The sequence below is a fragment of the Protopterus annectens genome, chromosome 16.part0, assembly GCF_019279795.1.
Source record: "Protopterus annectens isolate FY-2018-M chromosome 16.part0, PAN1.0, whole genome shotgun sequence".
Taxonomy (NCBI): Eukaryota; Metazoa; Chordata; order Ceratodontiformes; family Protopteridae; genus Protopterus; species Protopterus annectens.
In genome coordinates this window covers 680,761,421-680,788,064 of record NC_056750.1, presented here as the reverse complement: position 1 = coordinate 680,788,064, position 26,644 = coordinate 680,761,421, and the positions used below count along the sequence as shown (strand labels likewise).

Genomic DNA, 26,644 nt, shown 5'->3' with positions numbered 1-26,644 from the left:
TAGTGTAAAATGACCGAGAAGTAGGAGCACATGCCAAAATGATTCAAAGCCCATGACTCCATGTTTTGGGGATGGATCAGAGAGCTTTCTTCTAAAATCTCCTTTTTAGTGTGCACGGCAATGACAATGATGTCCACAGGTGACAACGTACTCCAAAAGGATTTGTCCTGGGGAAAACTAAGACTTTATTTGGTTTACATGATATCAGTTCCACTGTATTTGGTTCTCAACAAATTTTCCAGGATGCCAAGTCTATAAAGGTATCTGGGGGAGGAACTACCCAGGAAATGGATGTGTTTGTGTCAAAGGCCTTGAGGATGACCAACTCCTCTAAAGAGGGATCTTCAGAGGTGCAACCCCCCCCCCCCACCGCGCATCATAAGCTTCTACAAATCACAAAACAGGCATATTCACAAAGGGATTTGGGGGGATCCCTCTAGTGAGTTCAGAACCCTCCATGAGAGATTCCTGTCAATAAACTAAGTGGTTTTTCTTGAATTGACTCTTCTTAGGAGCCTCCTGGAGGGAATCTGGGGGGGGGGGTGTAACAGGAAAGACCCTAACTCATGACTGTTTAAAGCTCAATGGCACAGGCTGACTTGAGACCAGTTCATGAGAAACACAGGTGGGCAAGGAAACAGTAGATGAATCCAACAAAAGGACTGAAGAACCCTTCTCTGATCAAGATAAACTCCTGAGGTTGGAGAGCGAGCAATGGGCACCCACAGATCCAGGAACCCAAGGCAGAGATGGTTCCAAAAATCTCTATGTCAAATTCAAAACTTGTTACTCTTTCACAATGCCACAGCTGTCAGAGGCACTCAAATCTGTTTCCGTTTCTCATCTCTTTTATCTTTTTCACTCTTACTGCCCTTCTCTTTCTCCCTCTCCTTTCTTTCTCAACAACTTTGGAAGGAAAAGTCAAAGAGGATGTTGAAGCAGAAGCTGCCATAGCTGCTGAAAGTAATCCTTAAAGAACCAGTGTGGCCTAGTGGTTCCCAATAGAGCTTTAAAAAAAAAATCAGTAGAGTGGTGTTCAAGCCTAAGGCAATGTGCACACATCATGTGTGTCTTGCGGGAACAATTTATGCCCACACATTTGTGAAAATATGAGACCTTAGAATCTACAGGCAGGAAGGAGTCACAAATATTTATCCATTCACATGTTAATAGAAAGACAGAACTGTAAGAATGATATATTTAAAAAAAAACTGAAGAGGATGAAGCTGGGAATAAACCTCCAAGGGCAAACGGTTAATAAGCTATAAAAACAGAATTTGACTAAATTTTACCTAGATTTTAACTAGACGGTCACGAACATTCAATCAAATTACTAAGGAGAAGAGGAAGGAGAGAAATTGTTTAAAAAAATGTCAGCGATGCATTTTTCTTGAATAAAGAGAGCTTTGGAGAACTCATTTGTCTCAAGAAGTGGTAAATTAGATTTGGGGAGCTTCAGGTAAACAGGAAATTATGGGACACAAGGTAGACCCTCAGAGCTTGCAGATTTAAAGGTTGTCGGCTGTTGGATCTGATTCGATCTGGATACCCATTGCTGAAGAAGATGGAAACTGCAGCATCAGATCAAATAATTTCTTAATTCTTCTCTGCAATATGTATCCAACAAATATTATTAGAAATAGCTATCACAAATATGCACTGAAAGAATTCTTAAGCAAAGCATGGATCTGTTCCTGCTCTAAGCCTCCTTAGTTCTATATCCCTCTGCCTTGGCTACCTTTTACAACAGCCTTTTAACTACAACCTTCACATCTCTAAGTACCTCCTCAACAACCTCTTCCCATCACTATGCTTTCACCACATTCCCTCCTTCCTACTTCTGTTTCTATTTATACTTACAAGCACCTCTGTTACCCCTTTGCATCTCTCCTCTCTTCCCACATCTGCTGCTCTTGTTGCATACACTGATTCTCTTCTTCACCCTCTCGTCTGCTCTTGTGCTTCCCCTTCTGCTATCTGTCCTCCCTTTTCCTATTCAGGTAGTTAATCAGAATTGTAGTGGAGTTCAAACTTTTGTTGTCTTTGCGAATGTCTGACATGTCTTTTTCATTGCAATTTTTTGCCATGCATATTTTAGTTGTATAAGAATTCTCTTGTACCTTGGAGCTTTTCCCCCGGGCATCTGATGAAAATGGAATCCTAGGACTCCAGTCATATTTTCCTGGTAAGTAAATGTCAAATAAAATAAAAAAAATCTTTTTGAAAAATGACTTGCATTTTTAGATTTTACACAGTAGTAAAATGATTCCTTTTATTACAGAGCTTACATAACTGACCTTTACTTTTACAGCCACAACATGTGCAGCACTTCTCAGTTACTTGCTTTTCTTGGTCTATTTTCTTTCTGGTTTTGTCCATCATTCTTTCTTTTCATGTGCCTTTTTACAAAAATCTATTTCTACTATTACATGTTTTAATTGATTTCAAGTAATTCTGCAGGCTCTACACACAACTATCATTTCCAGAAATGTTAGGTCATTTTCACACAACAATCTGCCTCTCAAACAATTTTACAATATAAAAGTGAATCACATAACTCAAACTCACACCTTTTGGCTTTATTCTTCAACTCAGTAATACATGTATCAACACTTTCTACAGAGGCTTATATCTTCATGAATAACAAATGGTGACAGATTTTTATTCTCAACTCAAAACATCTTGAAACGTATGTTTCATCACTGCAATTGTATCATTCTCTGCTTTATGGAACTCAAACATTTATTTATTTGTCTCTCTTCGCTCCTGCACAAATATAGCACACTGCACTGTCCCTTCCCTGACTTTTTCATCTGTCTGTTTACAGTCAGGAACAAGTCAGACTTCTGAATCCACAATTTCCACTTTTGTGATAAATTGCCTTGAAGAGAAGGATATTCACAGATGGTTTTAGCTATACTTCTTAAACCATGTAACATGCAGATTTGCAAGGCAGATATAGTAAAAACAATACAGCTAGATAATGTAATGCCAGCTTGTTGACTTTACTTTTGCAACAGTGGCATAAAAAAATCGTATAATCATGCACACATCCTGGTAGCTTCCAATTAAAAAAAAGAAGAGATTGCACTATAGATTACACCCACTCACTTAGGCTGCTTAAAATGTTTTTACTTATCTGTAATGGATTGTTTACTTTCAGCTTTATCCCCATTTCCATATTGAATCAATCTGTTTGTAACACTCAAAAGTTGAAATAAACTGGTGAATGCTAGTCTATATGTTCTTGTTTGCACACCCATAAAGACAAGCTGCTAATTTTGCTATGTAACATAACTTAAATACACCACTCCAGCATAATTTAAAGTTTGGCAGATCTTTGCCTTCTGTCACAACCTGGTGTATAGCTCCTTCCTTTGTTCAGTTATCAACATCTACCAACTCTTAATCAGACCTCAGACCTGTTTAACTTCAAATACTTTAATTTAGTTAACAACTAATACAATTCTCACCAATGCAGCATTATCTGTTTTGTAGTGTTCACTCATTACTTACCAAATTCTTTGACAGTCAGGTTTCTATTTGCTTTGTTTTTTTTTTTTGGAGATGTGAATGCAAAGTAGGCCTTTGCCAAACTACTAAAGAAAGAAAGGGATACGAGCCGGAGACAGAAACTGAATTACAGCTTAGACGGAGCCAGGATTGTCAGACATTCCTATTTGAGCAAAACTGTTCCGAGTTCAGCAGGCCAATCCTAAGTCCTGCATCGCCCCTAAAAAATCCCGGTTGAACTTAGCAAACCCATTGTTCTGCATTGAATAGAAGTGGCTCGGCTTTGTGATTTTTGATTGGCTGGTATACCGGTATATGAGCCAATCAAAAATCACAAAGCAAAGCCACTTCTATTCACTGTTCTGCTCTGAATAGAAGTGGTTCCACTTTGTGATTTTAGATTGGCTGATATACCGGTACACGGGCCAATCAAAAATTGTAAAGCAGAGCCACTTCTATTCAATGTTGAACAGAACAGATAGAAAGACTTTTTTTTGTGCTGAATTGTGGTGGCGGTCCCAACCTGTGGTTTTGGAAATCTGGCAAACCTGGATAAAGCCTACAACAGAGGTTGAATATTCACAAGATAATACAGCATGTGCAAACTTTATTTTTTTATATTTCTGTCCTTTGGCACTGCACATTTCTTCAAACAGCAAGATAAACTTCATGATTTATGCACTGTTTTCTAAATTAAATACCAATAAACATTATGAAGACAGTCTTTTCAAACTAGCACACTATTGCTAATAAATACAATAATTCAACAATCCAATGTGCAAATGGTCTTTCTGAGTGTGGCTTTGTCATTGCAAAAGCATACCTCAAATGGGGTCTCAAAGGCTTCGATGATCCCTCCAATAAGCACAAGTCCTTCTGTGGAAACACCCATTCCATAGTAATGCTTCCACACTATGCTCTCAATAAGCTGGCAGTCGATGAAGAGCTCCACCTTATCTAAGGAGATACCTAGTGCAATTCTGTGCCACCCACCATCTGACAGGAAGGAAACTGGAAATCTGGAAAAAAAAAAATAAGAGTATTAAAACCTAATCGGCTGAAAAGAAGAAATTACATTGTTTTAAGTTACAAGAAATTTTGCAAACAAAGATGACAATTTTACCAAGCCTCTACTCACCCTGAGAAATTACCAGATCTATTCATACTTATAAATGCTATTAGTCCCTGCCATTTTTCTGTATTAATATACTTAAAATTAATAAAGTAATACAGCTGAATAAACACTAACTGGATAATTCTAAAATAATTACAGTGAAAAGCCACACTATCTGGTCGAAAATTATGGTTTGGGGTGTCTGAAATATGCGTTTTTGAAAAAGAATTTATACTTGGATTTAGTGGCATTTCAGAGCAGAGAAAGTGTCAGTTATTGCTGACATTGTGGGGTACTTTCAGCCAAAAATGAAGTGATTAAGTTTCACTGCTTCACGTTTTGACCACATTTTGTTCCACAATGTACAATGTAGTTATATGCTAATAGTGCAACATTCCAGTCCACTTGGCATAGATTATTCTAATCAGTGCTCACTATTCTATAACATACTCACTGACTTGCAGACTCATATGACCTGTTGTTGCTCCAATACTACTGGTTAAGATCTGCTCATTTGTCACATGACACTTGTCTCTGTCTTCTAGGACAAAATTAAGCCTACTCATTTGCTAGCATTAAATATTTACTCAACCTTCCTTCTGCATCCATGTTCTGTGGTTCAGGGACCACTGAAAAATTATCACATCACTCTCTTTAACTGATTGCCAAAAAACAAAAAAGCACAAAAGGGATATTGAAACTGTTGACTACAACCTTGCCCTGTTTCACAGTTACTACTTCTTAACACCTGGCAATATATCACTTTACTCTATCTAGAGTAATAATAAAAAGATAATGAATATGTACTCATTAAAACAAAAAATGTGGTAAGAATAACATTTTTATCATTCAGTTAGAAATATACAACTTTTTTGGTTTTGTAATAAATTTTCCATACTACAAACATACTCAATTTCTTTTAACATAACCAAAGAGAAGACCCAGATATGTATGAGCCAGCACATCCCAGCTTTATTTGGTTGGTTGAACAAGAGAAAAAGAGCAGAAACTTTGTAATGGTTAATGAAGTGAAAACATCACAAGTTTGTTTATCCCTTTCACAAATGGCTCATCATCACTGCAGAACTCAGGCCACTAGTGAGGCATTAGGAGACAACGACAATCTGGTAAGGAAATAGATGATGTAAGGATGTGGGAAAATATCAGGAACTTAAACTGAGCAGTTCCATGCCAACACTTCAAAGCTTTTCTTGCAAAGGGATAAAAGTAAATTTTGCTTTGTTGACTTACCAGGTAACTGTCATGTTGTCCACGTGAAAGGCAAGTATCACCAAAGAATAGCTATCCTGCAAAGAATGGAGATAAAACAGAATGGCTCTCATCTCTGGTACATTCAAATACAACAGAGCCTCATTGGGAAAACATGCTTTTTGGACTGTCTGCTCTGTGAAGTGACCTCCACCCATGCCCTATGGTAGATGCATCATTACTGACAATGGCTTTCAGACGGTCCTGAATGAAGGGATTCTTACAAGTAGGTGCGCTTTGGATAAGTCTACCACTATGTGTGAGATGCAAGCCCTGAATGGCTTCATCTGGGTACTGAAGTCATCTGAGTGCTATGGCCACTGTACTCTAAGAATCCATTGCAGAATACTCATGTGCATCCTGACATGAGACAGTATGTACATGGAAATGCTTGCGGGGACATTGGACAGAAAGAATGTGATTAAATGATGAGAAGAATGTCTGAATCCTTTCAAGTGGCAAATTTCTTAGCATGACTTGTACACAGTAGTGAGCTATGACATTTCAAGATATGCTGTCATTTCTGAGGAGTGAAATGATATGAGCAGGTAATCCAGTCACCAAACAAGATAATCTCAGGGTGGCACAAACAAAAGGAAGCAGGTGGGCTAAGGAAACATTTTAATTCCCTGCAGCTGCAGGTGACCTGCTACCACAGACAAATGCTGTATAAATGCTGTGGGGACTACAGAAGCATCAATGATTAATGTTTGAACCTAAAAGCCATTTATTATCCAGAAAGACAGCAGATCCTGATGATCTTTGAGCATCGTAACACAATAAATAGGTGGCTCTCATATCAAAATAGCACAACCAATTTCTCTGTACAAGCATAGAAAAGGTGATTAAAGGCTGATCATGTAACAGGGTATTTGAAATTGAGCCACTTGAGATCTAAAACTGGCATGCAGCCCATTGCTCATTAGGTATTAAACTAAATGAGAATAACATACAAATCCTATCTAATCCACATGGTCTCCAGTTGCTGTTCTATAAATGAGCTTCTGCACCTTACTCCTTTCCTATGTTTCTTGAGAAGATGGGTCCCCAGGCAAGAGAAGACGGGGAAATGGCAGTGGTAATAAAGGGGACAGTAGACTTCCTCTTCTTCATAAAACTCTCTTCACTTAACTGTATCTCTTACATGGCCTATATCACAACAAAGTCAAGCATGGAACCCAGCCTATGACTAAGAAATCCCCCTAAATGTGGCATCATATCTTGACCACAGGGTCAATTACTTTTGGAGGGGACTGACATAAGGAAAGCAGATGCTTAGCAACCTCCTGTTGGATGCAGCTTCTGGGTGAACAAAACCAAGCGACCACAATGCAGGATGAAAATGACGTCCACAACCACAAGTGTTTGCAATTTCCCTTTCATTCCATTCAAATATTCATTAATATGGGGGCAAACAATAGAGGAAACTTGATAGGAGTGTCAGAAAAGGCTGCTCTGGAGAGGTGAGAAAGATACTAAATGGAACCATGAAGCCATAGCATTGCAATGCCAAATCCTGCAGTTCTCACAGCCCCTTCCGCCACATTGTATGCCACATGGACTATGAAAAACAAAACACAAACTGCTGTGAGAGTTCCATCCTCTCAGTGGTAGTTGTAGAATGACATCACATTTGATCACCTGACCCTGGTACAACACTCACACACAGAGCTTTGCTAAGATCTGTTGCAGTATCTGAAATCTATAGAACGATTTCAAAAACTTTGACTCTTCCCTTTCAGAATTGTTGAAACAAACATTTAATCAGTTATAACACAGTTGATACATTTTTAACACAAGCATTTATACAAGTCAGTGTGATTGCCAAATGACATGAAATTATTTACAAAACTCCAGCTAATAATACTGTCATATGTTACACATGCACTGCCCCTATTGTTCCTGGCACAGATGTCAATAGCTCACATAGTCACACAAGGCACTGAAACACTTCCTGGACTGATCTATCTCATAATGTACACATATGTACTCACATAATATAGACATACCTACAAGCAATATAAAGTCTGACAATCAACCTACTGCTTGTTTTGAGAAGGAGAAGGAAACCAGAGCACACAGAAAATGGCTATGTGAGCACAAGGATGATATGCAGACTCCACAAAAAAGGCACACCAGTGAAAATTTTAACTGGAGACCTTATAGCAATGGGGCAGCAACACTACTCACTAAACAACATTGTTATTTCATTTTAAAAATAATACACTAACTTAAGATTTTAACTATAGATTAGAAAAAGTTATGTCTTACCATAACGTTCCATGTTGGTTGTCTTCTTCTCACCTTCTTTCTTGCTGGATGGGTTCGGAGCCAATCCTCGGCTCCGACTCGGCCTATACTATAGCTCGAGAGCTATTTTTACCGGCTTGAGGCAGCCCTATATCCCACAATACCATGAGCTAACTCCCCAGATCTCATTTGGAAGCTAAGACATAGTATAAATAATAATATTATAATAATAATATTATAATCCTCTTTTACGAGAATAGATTACCTGCTAGTAACACTACGGATACAAGGAAAAAAACGAAACATATTGTATCTCCAGAAATGGAAGGACTCAGAACCTCGAGTCTATCCAGGCTAGGGGGCAGGAGGGAGGGACGCAAGAAAGAAGGCGAGAAGAAGACAACTAACGTGGAACGTTATGGTAAGACATAACTTCTTAATGTTAAATTGTCATTCTCGCCTTCATTCTTGCTGGATGGGACAGCATCCCTAGCATCTTAGTCCTGGGTGACTCAATGAAACAGACTCCTGAGTACAGTGGAACCAAAATCAGCTCTATTTCTGGAGGCGAAATCAAGCTTGTAATGGGCAATAAAGGTATGTTTGGACGCCCATGTAGCTGCTGCACAAATGGCATCTAGTGGTAACCTTGCTTGAAACGCCGTTGAAGTTGATAGTGCCCTGGTTGAATGAGCCTTAGGCCTAGAGGGAAGTTGAATGCGTCTCAACTCATAGGCCAAGGTAATAATAGATGTCAGCCATCTGGAAAGAGTAACCTTCGATACCAGAAGCCCTTTCTTGCCTGCAGCATAAGAGAGAAAGAGCTGGTCTGACTTTCTGAATTGGTTTGTCCTGTCTAGGTAATACCGTAATTGGCAATGAACATCTAATGAATGTAATTTTTGTTCAGCCCTGTTGCTATAGTCTGGGAAAAAGACAGGTAAATCAATGGATTGGTTTAGATTTGCTTCCGATAACACTTTTGGTAGGAAGGAAGGGTTTGTTCTGAGAGTTACCCTGTCTTTATGAAAAACCAAATAAGGAGGACGGACAGACAAGGCCTGAAGTTCCAATACCCTTCTGGCAGATGTTATAGCTACTAAAAACAGCGTTTTCCAAGAAAGAAGTTTGAGGGAGCAAGAAGCTGCAGGTTCAAAAGGGGGCAGAATTAGCGAGATTAGAACTAAATTCAAATCCCATTGTGGGGGTGGATCTTTGACTGGAGGTCTGAGCAAAAAGATGCCCTTGAGAAAGGCTTTACAGAGTTTGTGGGACATAATATTTGCTTCTGAGAGTCCAACATGAAAATTAGCAATGGCCACTAATTGTACCTTGATAGTGGCCGATGATGACCCTGAATGAAAAAGCTCAGCCAGAAAGTCCAGAACCTCATGAATGGGTGCATGGAAAGGATCTAAGGACCTAGTTTGTGCCCAGTGTGAAAAACGCTTCCATTTACTCGCATAAGTCTTCCTAGTATTGGACTTATGGGAGGCCAGAATGATATCACGAACAGAAGGAGAAATAAGGGGAAGCCTGGCTATGGCTGGAAGTGGAGCAACCAAGCTGTGAGGTTGATGGAATGTAGAGACTGATGCAGCTTGCCCGTGAGGTGGGTCAACAGATCCAGAAGGGGTTCCAGATGCCAAGGCTGTTCCCAGTAGTTATTTGTGCAGGAACGGGAACCAAACTTGTCGAGGCCAAAACGGGGCAATGAGGATCATTTTGGATCTCAATGCGGTTGCTTTCTGAATTAATTGTGGGATCAACGGAAAAGAAGGAAAGGCATAAAGAAGACCCTGGGGCCAAACGTGAACAAGAGCGTCTCTGAGGGGTTGGCCTGGCAGAGGAAAAAGTGTGAAGAAGTCGAGGCACTTGCTGTTTTGGGGAGTTGTGAAAAGGTCGCAGCAAGGCTGGCCCCACTTCCAAAAAATTCCGTCTGCTACCGCTTGATTTAAAGACCAGGCATGAGGATAGTTCTGCTCAAACTGTCTGCTATGATGTTGGACTTCCTGGGGATGTGCGTTGCTATCATAAACCACTTGATTTAGAGACCACTCGTGAGGCATGAGGATAGTTCTGCTCAATCTGCCTGCTATGACGCTGGACTTCCCGGGGATGTGTGTTGCTATCAGAAACCGTTGAGATGAAATCGCCCATTGCCAAAGTCTGAGTGCTTCTCGACAGAGGGGATAGGACCTTGTTCCGCCCTGCTTGTTTATGTACCACACCACAGACATATTGTCCACTTGAATTGCTATAGTCCCCGTGGGACGAGAGCTCTGAAGGGCTTGCAACGTCAAAAGCACCGCCCTCATCTCCAGGACATTTATGTGCAGGTGGCATTCTGACTGTTGCCAAGTGCCCTGGACCATCCTGCCCTGATAATGCCCCCCCCACCCGATCAGGGAGGCATCCATTGTGACAGTGGCAACTGGAGGGGGGAGAACAAAGGGTCTGCCCTGAAAAAGCTGAGGGGAACCATCCACCAGGAGAGATGTTTCTTGCAAGATGGGGTTATCAAAATGTTGTGGGTCATTGGTAACTGTTGAAAGGACCACTGAGAAAACAGCATCCACTGAAGGAGCCTCATGTGGAAGCGGGCTAATGGAAGTAGAAGAATCGCCACCGCCATGAGGCCCAACACTTTCAATACTAATAATGTTGCAGACATTTCTGTGGTGTTTAATACGGTGCCTATAAAGTTTATACATTGACAAGGCGACAAGGAGGACTTTGCAAAATTTATAGAAATACCCAGACTGTTGCAAAGTTGAATAGTGTAATCCCTGGCCATTATGAGATCCTGTTTGGTGGTAGCGGAAATGAGCCAGTCGTCTAAGTATGGAAACACCTGGAATCCTTTCTGTCTCAGGTGAGCCGTAACCACTGCCAAACATCTGGTGAACACCTGGGGGGCTGTGGTGAGACCAAAGGGCAGGGCCCTGAATTGAAAATGACTGACTCCCAGCCAGAAGCGGAGAAACCTCCTGGAGTGCCTGTGTATCTTTATATGATAGTACGCGTCCTGGAGGTCTAACGAGCACATCCAGTTGTCTCTGCCCAAAAAGGGTAGAATGGACTGCAGTGTTACCATCCGAAATTTTGTCTTTAGTACAAAGTTGTTTAACCTGCTGAGGTCCAAAATAGGTCTCCATTCTCCTGTCTTTTTTGGTACCAAAAAGAATCTGGAGTAGATTCCGGATCCGAGCTGATCTGCTGGGACTGCCTGGATGACAGCTTTTTTATTTCTAGCTGAGCCTGACCCCTTTGTGCGGGTGGTATGTCTGGTAGGGGTTTTGGCGGTTGTACCGGAGGGAAAGTGAAAGGGATTTTGTAACCCTCAGATATGATCTTCTGTACCCATGTGTCTTGGGAGAGGGATTGCCAGGCTTCCGGGTACAGAGATAATCTTCCCCCGACTGCCTCCGAAGGCGAACAGTCGGGCAGCTTCTCAGGGATGCTGAAAGGGTTGGTCAGGAAAAGATTCCCTAGATCCCTGGTTCTGAGGATCCCCTCTGCCCCTGGGGCAGTGTCTGTTATTATTTCCCCCTCTGCCTCTAGGGGGAAATTTACCACGTGCTGCAGGCGCGACTCCCTGAGGTTTGCGGAACCACATCTTTCCTCCCTTCTGTCCCTTAGGATAAGGTCTAGAAGGCATGGAAAAATGGACTCCCGTGGCAGAGAGAGAGTCTTACCATCTTGCTCGCATCTGGTGAGGGTATTCTTCACTTGAGGTCCGAACAATTCTGAACCGTCAAAGGGGATGTTGGTGAAGGACACCTTGAAGGGATCGGCAAAGTTACAGAGTCGCATCTAAGCGTGACATCTCAAAGCAACACCTGTGCCAGCGGCCCTACTCGCTCCATCGGCTGCATAAGAGATAAGCTGCATGGAGGAGTTAACAATGGAGTTCAGGGTAGCCAGCTGAGAGTTTATTTTGTCCTTAAACCCCGCAGCAGAAGGATCCTGTACCGTTTTACCCAGCTCTTTCAGCAAGTCTCTCTGAAGGTGGGTGAAGTGACAAATAGATCAGCGATCGCATAGAAAAGGTCGCTGAAGCAAAGGTCCGCTTGCCGTACCTGTACATGGTCCTGGACTCTTTGTTAGGAGGATGAACAGATACAGAAGGATCAGCCAATTCCTTTTTAGTGGCTGCTGCTACCACCATAGCATCAACTGAAACACCTTTGGTGAGAAAGGATTTGTCATCTGGTGCAGAAATAAATTTAGAAGGCCTCCTAGGGGTAGGTTCCATTGAATCAGGAGCTGCCCACGCCTTTCTAGCCACTACCTCCATTAGTGGGTCGAAAGGGGGAGACACCCAGGAGGTGGAAGGGCGAGATCCAAAGGCGTCAAGGTAAACAGACTTGTCCTTGGAAGGTTTGAGAGTGGACCAATTTCCCCTCTGTCTTAGGATTTCCAGGATGTCTGAAAAGGAGACATCCTCAGAGGGGGATCTGGGGGAACCTTCAGACTCATCCAAGTTGGTGTCCGATGTGACAGACTCGGGGGAGTCTATGTGCTTCCTCTTGCACTTTCTTTTCCTAGGGGGTTCCCCTGAAACTTCAGGGGAGCCCTCGGAAGAGGAGGAGACACCCAAGGTGGGTACTCTATGTTTTGGATCTCTGCTGTCAGGTATAAGAGGATGGCCAGAGACCGTAAAGTACAGTTTTGTACCTACCATAAACAGAGATGTCAAAAGACCCAAATTAAAACAAGTCACAACCATATACATACAAAATATATATATCATAACCAGAGTACACTCATATAAGCATGTAAAGACTGACAGGGAGGGACCAGGTGGACTGCAACAAGGGAGGAGAGGATTGTAGTGAATCAAGACCCAAACAAACAAGTCCCAAAACAACCTGCACTGTACTCATGACAACAGGGTAGAATCAATATACATGTCAAAAGCATGTAACTCACCTACAAGTAGGAGAGCAAACACAGAGGTAAGGAGGGGTAGATCGGGGAAAAGGGAATCCCAGCCTTGTCAACATTTATGGCATAAACCAGCCTGAAAGTTGCTCCTAGCTCGCCTTCCTATGCTGCAGTCCCACACCCTTAGTTCCCAGGAGAATGCCATAGTTTGTACCCTTTAGTTGGCCTGACAACATGCCTTGTAAAACCCACTGGAATGCCCCAGCTCTAGTGGGAGAGTATAAATGCAGGTGATAATGCAACATGATGGAATGCAAAAAACTTTGACACAGGCTTTCCCCCTATACCCTTAGTTAGAAACAAGTATAATGCTGTTGAAGCAGAAGCCCTAGTGGAATAACAAGTAATATCCCAGCTGGCTCCTCTTTGCCATGATGGGAATAAAATAATGCAATTGAAATTTGTAAAACCTAGAAATAAAAAAATTGTTTCAGGCTTTTTGGAGGAAAACCAAGCAAAAGGCACAAGTAAAAATGGAGACTAGACAAAATCTTTAGCACTGCCCTGTCTTAGAATTAAATGATGAATGATACCCTGTGCAAAATGGCCTGCAACTCAGACACCCTTCTCTGCAAAAACGTAAGCAACAGAAAGCAGTCTTTTTAAAGCAACACTACAAACCACCTTAGGCATCCATGACAAATAGTAATGAGCAGCAGTAGTTGCAGGCTCAAAAAATCAAAGAGTAAGTTTTGCCATAAGGGCCTGGGTCTCAGACACCTAGGCCTCTCGTGGGGCCGTGGGGTCTTATAGTCTTCCCCTCTAAATATTTCAATTCAGCAAAAGCTGCAGGCTCAAAAGGTTAGTGAGTAAGGTAGAGAGAAACAAAATTGAGATCCCCAGCAGGAGTAGGAGAAAGACAAACTCCACACAAAAATTCTCTAAAAAACTGCTTGAACATCTTGCTAAGAAACAAAGTAAAATCTCAAAATTTTTTCTATTGTCTCTTCATGAATCTAGTATTTTTCAAAAGACAACTTCCTGTCCAATAAAAAAGTTGTTGATTGAAGAGCCACCATGCTTCAACACTCTAGTTGAGACAGCTGTGATGCTTCACTCCAAAAATAAAATGACTGCGAGATGAAGAGCCTTCTGAGATAACAGATGCAGATGAAGATTCTAGCTATCCATAATCAGAGGTAAAACTTGTTGAGGCTTATGAGAGGTTACCAGTGTTGCCACAGAAATCTACGAGCTGTGAAATGATCCATGGCTAGCTTGACATCCTTGGCCTGAACCTTCCCTGTTGGAGGTAGAACCAGAGGCCATGGAGGCTCCTTAGAAGTTCAGACCAGTGCCGAGCATCCACTGAGCTATCAAAGCATCCGTGGCCTGTCCTGTGCAACCCTTTAGTATGGCCTGGTTTTGGAGGTAGAGGTGGAGAGATATAGACATGAAGGTTCTTCCAACTGAAAGACACTGCATCCACTTTGATCCAGTTTCATGAAAAACCAGTTGTGCAATACTTTGCAGCTGGTTCTTCTGCTTTCTACATCTGCAGATCTATGTCTGGCCCGGCAGATGACACTGTCAATTTCTGAAATAAGCATGAATGCAGTTTCCACCTGTGGGGATCCATAGAATGTCTGCTTAATACATCTGCTTGTTGTTCACATTGTTGATGTGTTGTCTGTCAGAAAGAGTGTCAACACAGGCACCCTGGAGTTAACTCCTTATCATTGCTTGCCTGCATAGAGGATAACTAACATGTCCCCCTTGCTTGTGTATGTACTGATGTACAGTTGTGTTGTCTGTCAGCCACTTGTCCTTTATCTGGATTTCCATTCTCCTGAACTTCATCATCGCAACTGAATGCTAGAGTCTCCTTCATCGACTCGCCTAGGCGCACCAGTTGGAGTCCTTTGTTGTCGTTTCATTCCTGAGTTTTTAGATCCTTTTCCAAGCAGTGTCCGAGGAGGCAATCGTTAAAATCTGACTCCCTTGGCCGTCACAGAGATGTACATTGTTTAAGACATCATACAGCCCACCACAAGAATTCCTGTTTGAAAGCAAGGTATTAACCTAATGACTGTGTCCCAATCTTACAGTTGAAGGACTGTCCATGATTGAGTACGGATTGCATGGATAGTTGATGCAGTTTACATTGGGTCGCAATTCAGAATACGGGGTGCCATGAATTCTAATAAAGCTAGTTGATCGTCCTTGCAGTCACATGTCTTTGAGGGTACTAGACTGGACTTTATTGGGATCAGATCTTTTAGTTGCATAGTTAAAATGCTATGCTGCTGTATTCAGTCTCACACCTTGATTCGAGCCAGAATAGTCAGAAGAGTAAAGTGATAAATTTTCGCTTTGAGAATTTGTAAGCACTTCTTAGCACTGCTAAGGACATAAGATAGATGCTGTAGAAGGTAGCCCGCAGGCAAGCCAGAATCAGGCAAGTCGAAAAGTAAGGATAAATTTCAATGCCTACTTTTCTGAAGTAAGCTATGGGCATGATGAAAACCTTGTGAATAGGATCCCCAGTAGACAAGCCAGTGGGCCTTGCAGAGAAGTAACAGTTGTGCTAATGTCACAACAAATCAGTTGATACTTGCAACTCTACAAGAATTGGCACATAAAGGTAAAAAAAAGATCCAGCCATCCCCTTCTCCTGCCATTAAGACAGGAACAGGCGAACGTAAACATCCCCCTTTCTCTGGACACAGGCTGCTGAGCAGGTTAGACTGGAAGTAAATAATTCTCCTCGTTGTGCCAGAGGAAACTTTCTTTGCGGAGAATAAAACCGCCCCAAGATTGAGGGACTGGAAACATAGGAAAAATCTGAGCAACTGAGGAAAATATTCCAGCCTACTCTTTGTTTAGGGTGATTAAACTTCAATTTTTTTGAAAAAGATCCCATGGAAATAAAATCTGTACCGTGATGAGAGATATCCAGCACCCATCTGTCAAGGCTGGTTAAATCACCTTTGAAAAGAGCCAACACCAGGACCCAAAGGAGCTGCCAGATCTCTGGTGACTGTCGCTGTCTAGGCCTGAGCCAGAACCTTACCCTGCCCCTGACCCTACCCTCACCAGAACCCCGAGCAGAACATAAGCCAGCAGGCCTAAACCAACCTTGAGCCCCCTGCCCCTAAACTAACCAGAAAAACCCCTAGAAAAATTCCATAAGCAGGATATGTCCACCTTTTTCTTTAAAACTACTTTAACAGGCTTCCACACAACACAAAAACTTTAACAGTCTGCATAGACTCCAAAATCCTGGTCTTAACATGCTCAGCTAAATTTTCCACATTCGGCCCAAACAAATAACAGAACTAGTAGCAGCCACCCTCAACACCGCCGAGGAGGCCATCACAGCATCAAACCAACATGCAACCCATGCTTACACCCTCGAGGAGGCCATCCAAACAACAACTACACTGCAAGACAATTTACCCACAACCAATTTCACATGAATTTCATCCAGAAAGATTTACACTCAATACCTTCCTAATGAATTTGACCACTCAAGATTTCAGTAGAAGAAGTTAAATTTACTATTTCAACCCCACTCCATCTATAGCCTCTTTATCTCATGGCCAGAGGGAAGAAGTATACTTTCAGGATCCTTACCTTTGAGAAGCCCTGCCTCATCAGAAATGAAGCCCTTTTAACCACAGGTCTCTTAACACCTTTAGCCCCTGAGAAACAATTTCTGGGTCCGCCCCTGGGACTCAGGAATCGAGAGCGAGCTGGGGCAAGGGTTCAGAATTCAGATCAGGCTTACCAGGAACAGGAGGCAAGGAATCAGGGTTACACAAGGGGGAATGCTGGGGCATCCTCCACCACCTTTTACAAAGGATTTCCTAAGCTTGGCCTATGCTGGGGCAAAACAAGAATTCCCTAAAGTCATTTCTCCTCCTTGGTTGAAAATGAAAAATCCTTAAAGTGCTCAGGAGGGAGAATCAGAAGAAAAGAAATGATCAAAATCCTCAGGAGGAGAAGTGAAGCCTGTGAGGAATCATCCACATCATCAACACCTGAAAACACTCTTGCAAGCCTCCACAGAAGACTCTGAAGCCTGGCCTTATCAGGTGGGAACTAAATCACTCCTGTTCCACCCTAGGCTCTTATCACAGCTATAGTTATGCTAATCCAAGTAATGGCTGGAGCTGCCTACAGAAGAGCCTCTTGGCCTTCCTCTAACAGAAGCTTTGGCAAGCAGAAAAGAAGCTAGAAGCGAACTTAGGAGAGGGGAAGAACAGTTAGTTTGGCAACAGAAGCCTCAGCCCTACCTACCTGAAGCACATCCTGTAACAGTAAGTATCTGCCTGAGACCTGAGAAGAGACTCCTGGCAGGACCAAAAACCTCTGGCCCTGCCTGAGAAAAACCTCCGACTCCTGGCAAACAGCGCTGGCTCCCCATGACTGTTTTGTGGCACCGCCCCCTAGACCCAGAGAAGCAGTCCTTGTCCCGGCCGATGAGCGCAGCCGGAGCATCCTCGGACCAGTATAACCTAGCACACGCCCCACACTAACCTCTCACAATCAAAATCTCTAATTATAGTGCGCGCAAAACACAAGCACAGCCGCAACCACCAACGCCCTAAACAACCTAAATGATAAATACACAAATGGTATATGGTATCTGTATCCCCTTCCAACAACAAATACAGTTTTTTTGACATCCGGACATCCGTTAAATACTGAAAAAAAAAAACTAAAATGTTCCAACGGGGTTACTTAGCCAACTCTGTATTCGGGAACTCCGGCGTTGAAAAAAAAGAACGCTAACCGGCAACACCTACTCGCTTGCTTCTGCACCCGGACCATGCGGCAAGACTGAGGAAAGGGCGTCGGTCATGCGCATTAGATAATTCTGGACGCTGGTCCTATACGCCTCGACCGACCGACGTCTTTATACTCTGGTATTCGGGCCCGGACGGACGCTGGATATACCCCAATTGTCAGGACTGCAGCAAGGGAAGACGAAGAACATCAGGCACTACAGAGGGAGGAGCCACAGAACTTAACTTTGGAGTGGACACTGGGTCCAGCACACTCTTCATCACCTTGAAGGCTCCCCTATCAGACACTAAAGGTAGCACTGGCTCCGAACAGACCGGAACCACCCCCAGAACTGACAGAGAAGGCTCCGAGAATGATATTGGGGCCTAACTAACCAGAGCCGAAGCTCTGAGAGGGAGACCGGGGTCGGACAAGGGTCCAATGCCACTCGCCCCCTCGGAGCAGACAATGGAGTCTCGGCACCCGGACCTCTCCACGGATGGAACCAATGAAGAGGTTGGAGCCGATGACACCGGAGCCGAAGGAGGAAGTATCGGCTCCAATGTGGGCAAGGTCACAGTTCCAACAAACTCCGACTCCGAGCTCGAGAGATGAGTTGGAGGAGGAATGGATAGCTGTATCGAAGGAGCCACAGTCTGGTGAGATAGGCTCTGGAGCATTTGGGCCAGCACCTGAGATTTTATGAGTCTACTGACCACCCTCTTGATGTCATGGTCGGAGAGCCTGGATGACCTCAATGAATGAGTCCTATGACTCCGCTCCGATAGGAGAGGGGACCTCGGAGCCGATCTGACTGACTCTAGTGAAGGGGACCTAGAGCGCTTGCGCACTGGGGTCGACTCCGATGATGGTTTCGGAGCGGAAACCACTTTGCTCACCTCGGAGCCAGCCGGAACCGAGGTCAGAGCCATCTCGATAATGCCAGCCCTCGACTCAGAACTTGGAGCCGATGGTTTGGCAGTTTTTGATGACTTCCCCGAGCCAGACTTGGACGGGGAGTCATCAGGCTTTAACAAGCCCCTTAGGATGAGCTTGTTATGCCTTTCCTGCAGGACTCGAACTAAATCTGTGACAAATGGAATAAGAGTCCTGCAGGTGTAAAGGCCCCAAGCAATAGACACAAGAAGTGTGACCGTCTGTCAGAGACATTTTCTGACAGCACGAGTCACACTTCTTGAATCCCGAAACCTTAGGGTCCTTTGACATCCTGACAAAAAAATAAAAAGGAACACAGTCAGTCCACACACACACACTTATTTAAGTTAAGGAGAACTGACTAAAAACCCACACACACACTGAAAGGGGTGGGGGAAAACTAAGGAGAAGCCCGTAGGCCCAAGATAAAAAAACTAACTAAAGAAAGGGAAAAAGGGCTACCGAAAAGGGTAAGGCAGTTAGAAGGGACCTAAAGAAGGGTAACTAACTGGAAAAAAACTACTGAGACTGAATATATATCTGAAAAAGCACTTGCTGACCAGAGCCGGTAAAAACAGACTACCTCGCAGCGAAGCGGCAAATGAGATCTGGGGAGTTAGCGCTTGGTATTGTGGGATATAGGGCTGCCTCGAGCTGGTAAAAATAGCTCTCGAGCTATAGTATAGGTCCTCGGCTCCGAACCCATCCAGCAAGAATGAAAGCGAGAATGACAACTTAACATTGGTTGTTACATGGCAAATTTATTTTAAATAAGCTGATGCTGTGGCACAGATAAATAAAGCCCTGATAAGATCCAGTGGCTGTGGGTCTATTTACCCCAGTGCTGAAGAAGCTAATCAGTGAATGTGGGAATGAGTAACTGATGTCAGTTCTTTCATCTTAGAGGGAGGAATACGGTCTCATTCATTGCACTGGTGACACCTGGGGGGGGAGGATGGGAGACTAATAAAAAGCACAAGTCTGGATAATGCTCCTGGACCTGTCCTCAGTGTGCATGATGTAGCCAGGGCCACACTACATGTGGGAGCATACTTGGGTAATGTGTTAGGCACTGAAAGTACCTGCGAAGAAATGCACATCACACTTTGCAAAAAGGGAAGGATTATCTCTTCATAAAAGCCCAGGAAGAACACACTAATCAAGGCTAGAAGCACAGTGATAGATCATCTTTCCTATTAACTATCCACCAGAGGAACAGCCACATTCAAGAAGCAAAAGCTGAATGGAAAATTTCACCCGACAGGAGCTGGGGATTCTCATAAGGTCAATACAAAATTCCATGGTCACAGCATCTTACCAAGCCCAAAACAACTGAAAAAATTATTTAGGTACTCCATGAAAAGGAGGCCTAAAGAGACGCCTCATGCCAACAAATTATTTTGGCGGGGGGGGGGGGGGTATAAGCTTCTATTTTACAATGAAAACTAATGCAAACGTGTCTTTATTGAAACCTTTGGCACGTTTGTTCAAATATGAGTCAGCATTCTTAACAGATGAGAAGAACAAATAAAAATAATTATTTTATAAAAGGTAATAACATTTTAGTGATTTTTAGAAAGCATACTTCAGAACACCTATGGTATGCAGGAATGAAGCAAGTGGAAATATAATAACCTTTATGATCAGAAATTATATCCTCAGATGGCAGTGTGATGACCCACCGCTTCCAACCAGTAATCAAAGAGTCACAATCCTCACCACTGGCAACAGTGGGGAACATTCAATGGGAGGAGTACGCACAGTACTTCCAGATGCAGCTCTTTGCATCAAGTGCAATTTCCCTTAAGAGCACACAAAAAAACAGTCAGTCAGGGGCTGGTTTCTTCTTCTTTCTGTGGACCACTGGCACAGCTATAGAGTTAAGATCTCTGCTGAGTGACCAAGTCAGGACCCCCAGCACCCTCTCTGTCCAACCAGTGCTTTGTGTCCCTGCCCGAGTAGCTGACACACACACACACACACACACACACACACACACACACACACACACACACACACACACACCTAGGAAAGGCTGGCACAGGTTTACTGGCTATGCCCCCTTCTGCTCAGACTATAAGGTAGTTATTACTGACACCAGTCACTCATCAACTGCTTTAATTTCCTTAACAAAGGGTGTCAAATCTTACTGTGTGATATTAACATAAATAGTAGTTTGACCAAGAGCAAGGCTATTAGGCATGGCCGACAGTGTCACCAAATAAATATCAAAGTACTCTCAAAACTTAAATATCTCTACACAGATCAGCCACAATGAAAGGTTTAAATATATTTAATAACAAATAATAATAGACTAAGACAATACTAAAAAAGAAGTTATGTACCTACCATAACGTTCCATGCTAGTTGTCTTCTTCTCGCCTTCTTTCTTGCTGGTTGGGTTCGGAGCCGATCCTCGGCTCCGACTCGGCCATCTTCAAAAGCTCGAGAGCTGTTTACTGGCTCGAGGCTACCCCATATCCCATGATGCCTGGCAATAGCTACCCAGATCTCGTTTGAAAAAACTATTCCAGACATAACTAAGGAAGAATTCTGCCCTAGTAGCCCCTTGGACCTAACTGTGAAGCTATCTAAGCAGAAAGGACAATCAGAGAAGGTTCAGCCAATGAAATCTAAATAAGGGAGCTCCTCTCGATCCACTAGGATAGGGGGATGGAGGGTGGGACGCAAGAAAGAAGGCGAGAAGACAACTAACATGGAACGTTATGGTAGGTACATAACTTCTTTATGTTAAGTTGTCTATCTCGCCTTCATTCTTCCTGGTTGGGACAGCGTCCCTAGCACCTACTATCCTGGGTGGTTCAATGGAACAGACTCTTCAGAACAGTGGAACCAAAATTTGCCCTGTTCCTGGAAGCAATGTCTAATTTGTAATGAGAAATGAAGGTATGTGGGTTAGCCCATGTAGCAGCTGCACAGATAGATTCCATGGGTAACCTAGATTGGAAGGCCACTGAGGTAGCCAGTGCCCTACTAGAGTGGCCTTTAAGTTTGGTAGATAATTTGTTTGTTTCTCAGCTGGTAAATGAATGAAATAATGTGAGACAACCACCTAGATAATGTTACCTTTGAGACAAGAAGGCCTGTCTGCCCTCAGCATAGGAAATGAAGAGTTGGTCGGATTTCCTGATGTCCTTTGTCCTATGCAAATAAAAACACAGCTGTCTGTGAACATCCAACTGGTGCAATTTATATTCTGCGTTATTGGTGTGATTAGGAAAGAACACTGGAAGATCTATGGACTGATTCAAATTATTTTGTGTACAGACCTTAGGAAGTAAGGATTGGTCCTTAGAGAGACCCTATTGTTATGGAAAACTAAGTAAGCTGAACGAGTACATAGAGCCTGAAGCTCTGAAACACGTCTAGCAGAAGTAATGGCTACCAGAAAGAGAGTCTTCTAGAATAAAAAGTTAATGGAGCAAGATGCTGCAGGTTCAAAAGGTGGCAAGATTAGGGAAGCTAGAACCAAGTTTAGATCTCACGGAGGTGGGGGATCCCTCACTGGGGGCCTAAGCAGAGTAGTTCCTTTGAGGAAGGCTTTACACAGCTTATAAGACATGATGTTACTAGAAGACAACCCAATGTGAAAATTCGAAATGGAAGCTAAATGAACCCTGATTGTAGCAGAAGCAGAACCTGAATGAAAGAGTTCCGCTAAAAATTCCAGAATCTCATGGACACGGGCTGAAAAGGGATCTATATTCTTAGCCTCTGCCCAGCAAGAAAAACTTTTAGTTATGTACTCACCATAACTTCAGATGTTTGGGATCCATCTCGCCTACATTATGACTGATGGGTTCGGAGCCGATCCCTCGGCTCCGACTCGGCACGCTTATGCCAAAGAGTGAAGTCTCTTATTGGCTGAGCTTACTATATCCCAGGATGCACCACTACCAGTCCCCCAGATCTAGTTTGTCCGCATACATGCACACACGCATGCACTGCTTATATAACATCGACAGATGATACAAGATAAAACAGTAGAACTCAAACCGTTCAATCTCTTCTGATCTCCAAGGCAGGGGAAGGAGGGTGGGTATTAGGAATGTAGGCGAGATGGATCCCAAACATCTGAAGTTATGGTGAGTACATAACTAAAAGATGTTATGTGATCCTATCTCGCCTACATTCTGACTGATGGGACAGCGTCCCTAGCACCTAAATCCTGGGTGGCTCACTGGAAAACACTCCTGAGTACCGTGGAACCAAATGATGCTCGCCCTTTAGATGCCACATCCAATTTATAGTGGGAAATGAAAGTGTGCGGGTTGGACCAAGTAGCCGCAGCACAAATCTCAAAAATAGCGAGCTTGGAATGAAATGCAATAGAGGTAGCCATAGCTCTAGTAGAGTGAGCTTTGACAGATGTTGTAAGTTGCTTATTTGAAGAGGAATAAGCCTGAGTTATGCAATCTCTAATCCATTTGGCAATAGTAGCTTTAGTGATGGTTTTACCCAGTTTATTATCTGAAAAGGACACAAACAATTGATCTGTTTTGAATTTGTTGAGTCCTGTCTAGATAGAAGCGCAATTGCCTGTGAACATCCAATGTATGCAAGGTGTATTCCGCTTTGTTTGAAAATTTTGGAAAGAAAACTGGTAGCTCTAGAGATTGTTGGAGACAGAGATTAGAACAAACTTTTGGAACAAAAGATGGATTAGGCCTAAGTGATACTCTATCCTTGTGAAAAATCAAGTACGGTGGTTTGATAGATAGGGCTTGAAGTTCTGAAACTCTTCTTGCAGAGGTAATTGCAATTAAGAAGGCAGTTTTCCAAGACAGATATTTCAACTCACATGTAGCAGCCGGTTCAAAAGGGGAAGATGTTAAGGCACGAAGTACCAAATCAAGATCCCACGGAGGCGCAGGATGAAAAACTGGGGCTCTTAAAAGCACAGCACCTTTCATGAAAGTTTTACATAATCTGCTGCTCATCAACGGTGGGTCTATGGATTCGTGAAATTTGGAGATAGCTGCTAGTTGGACTTTAATAGTAGAGACTGAAGATCCTTGATTAAACAAGGATGTTAAAAATTTCAAGACCTCTGGTATCGGGGCAGTAATGGGGTCTAAGCCTCTGAGTTGAGCCCAGATAGCAAACCTCTTCCACTTACTGTGATACAATTTCTTAGTGGTGGGTTTGTGGGCTGAAGATAAAATGTGAATAACTTCCGGGTCCAAGGTGTGATTTCTGACTAAAGTCAGAAGTGGAGGAGCCAAGCTGTTAATTTCAAAGTGTGAAGGGACTGGTGCTGTTGTCCCGACTGATGAACCAGAAGGTCTGGAGTTAGATCCAAAAACCAAGGACCATCCAGAGTATATTTCTGTAGGTAGGGGAACCATACCTGACGAGGCCAGTACGGAGCAATTAGAATCATTGTGGACCCCAATTGGGAAGCTTTCTGGATGACTTTGGGGAGGAGTGGAACCGGAGGGAAAGCATAAAGCAGTCCTGTTGGACTAGAGCATCCGTAGCTGCCTCCCCTTGACGCGGGGTCAAGGAAAAGAACCTTTTGCACTTCATGTTTTGTGGTGTTGCAAACAGGTCGCAGCACGGAATCCCCCATCTTTTGAAAATCTGAGCTGCTACTGTTTCGTTCAGGGACCACTCGTGAGGAGAGAGAATAGTCCTGCTCAGTCTGTCTGCCAATACATTGGATTTTCCTGGAATGTGGGTCGCTACCAGGAAGCGGTTGGTAGCCACTGCCCATTCCCACACCCTCATGGCCTCTCTGCAAAGGGGGTAAGATCTGGTCCCTCCTTGTTTGTTTAGATACCAGACCACCGACATGTTGTCTGTGTGGATAGTGATAATGCCTTGAGGGAGAAACTTGTGTAGGCTTGTAGGGACAGAAGTACAGCCCTCATTTCCAACACATTGATATGGAGAAATGTTTCATTTGGAAGCCAAGAACCCTGAACTGACCTGCCCAGACAATGCCCCCACCCGTCTGGGAGGCATCCGTTGTCAAGGTGGCCACCGGAGGGTATAACAAAAGGTCTTCCCTGATTCAGATTGGATGGCAGAAGCCACCAGGGGAGGTCCCGTTTGCACGTTTCTGTAATCAGTATGTGATGATTGAGGGGGAGATCCTGAAAAGACCATTGTGTCGATAACAGCCATTGAAGAATCCTCATGTGCAATCTTGCCAGAGGAACTAGGAGAACCGTGGCAGACATTGAACCTAAAAGTTGCAGGACCATCCTGGCTGGGGCTTTGGATCTTAGAAGCAGGGCTCGGGCTTGACTTTGTAATGTTTGTATCCTTTCGGTAGGAAGGAAGATTTGCATTAATTTTGAGTCTATCTCTGCTCCTATGAATCTTATGCGCTGAGAAGGCAGCAAGACAGACTTTGACCAGTTGAATGTAATTCCCAGGGAAGCACCCAGGGAGATGGTGGCTTGTAGGTTCTCTAGTAGTAGATGCCTGGTGTTGGCAGTCAGGAGCCAGTCGTCCAGATAGGGAAACACTTGGAATCCGAGATTCCTCAGGTGAGCAGTCACTACTGCCAAACACTTGGTGAACACCCTGGGGGCTGTGGTGAGACCAAAGGGCAGTGCACAAAATTGGAAATGACTGTCTCCCAGGCTGAAGCGCAGATACCTCCTGGACGCCTGATGTATCGGTATGTGATAATAGGCATCCTTGAGATCTATGGAGCACATCCAAACATCTTTCTCCAACAATGGGAGAATGGATTGTAAAGTGACCATTGAATTTGGACTTCATGACGGACTGGTTTAGTTTGCTGAGATCTAAAATGGGTCTCAGGTCCCCTGTCTTTTTTGGCACTAAAAAGAACCTTGAGTAATTTCCGGATCTGATCTGGTCTGTGGGGACCGGTTGGATGACTCCTTTTCTAGCAGCTTTGAAGCTTCTACGGCTGCAATTTCCCTTTGACTGGGTGGTGGGTCCGGGATTTTTTTGGACGGTGGGGGTGAGTGTGTGAAGGGAATGGTGTAACCTCCGGCAATAATCCGAAGCACCCATCTGTCCTGAGTAATAGACTCCCAGGCTTTTAGGTGCTTGGCAAAGCGGCACCCGACTGGCTCGAGCAGCGCAGCCGGGCAATCCCTCATGGAGTGTGGGAGGCTGAAGAGCCACGAAAGGACTCGCGGTCTCCAGTGTTGGGGGCCTCTGTCGCCTCTGGGACGGTGTCTCCCAGAAAAATTTCCCGTCCTCTGCCTCTGGAAGGGAATCTTCCTGCTGTTGAGGAAAGAATTTCTGTGATTTGCAGAACCACATCTTCCCTCCTCTTTTAGCCTTGGGATAAGGCCGAAGGGAGTGGAATAACGTGCTCACGGCAGATAAAGTCTTTCCCTCTTGCTCACAGTGGGTAAGAGTGTCTTTACCTTGGGTCCAAACAAAGAGGACCCATCAAAGGGGCGTCGGCAAAGGAAGACTTGAAGGCCTCCGAGAAATGACACAAGCGGAGCCAGGCTTGTCTCCGTGAGCCACGCCTGTGCCTGCCGCTCTGCCCGCCCCTTGCCGCATATGAAATGAGCCTCATGGACGAGTTAGAAATCGAGGTGAGGATAGCCAACTGAGAGCTAACCGACTGGGCTAGCTGCTCAGGTAGGTTACCTGAGAGGAGTCTGAGAGCTCCTTGACCAGATCCCTCTGTAGTCTGGTGAAATGTGCCAAATAATTCAGGGACCTCACAGTAAAGGCCGCTGAAGTCAGGGTGCGCTTCCGTGCGGTCCATGCTCCTAGACTCCTTATTAGGAGGATGGACAGGCGTTGAAGCCTCTGCTACGTCCTGCTGGGTAGCAGATGCCACCCCATGGCATCTACAGCCACGCCTTCGTTAAGAACCCTTCTGGGGTGGGGCAGACAAAAATTTGTTAGGGCGAG

General features: G+C 43.8%; 1 protein-coding gene across 1 annotated transcript in view; it reads right to left on the bottom strand.

Annotated features, from left to right (window-relative positions):
- Positions 1–4,276: 4,276 nt before the first annotated feature.
- The window catches only part of LOC122790646 (collagen alpha-3(V) chain-like), a 283,997-nt gene continuing 261,629 nt past the window's right edge, over positions 4,277–26,644 (bottom strand). The window contains exon 4 of the mRNA XM_044058170.1: positions 4,277–4,532. Coding sequence (XP_043914105.1) covers positions 4,277–4,532 — 256 coding nt within the window. The remainder of the gene's footprint in view (positions 4,533–26,644) is intronic.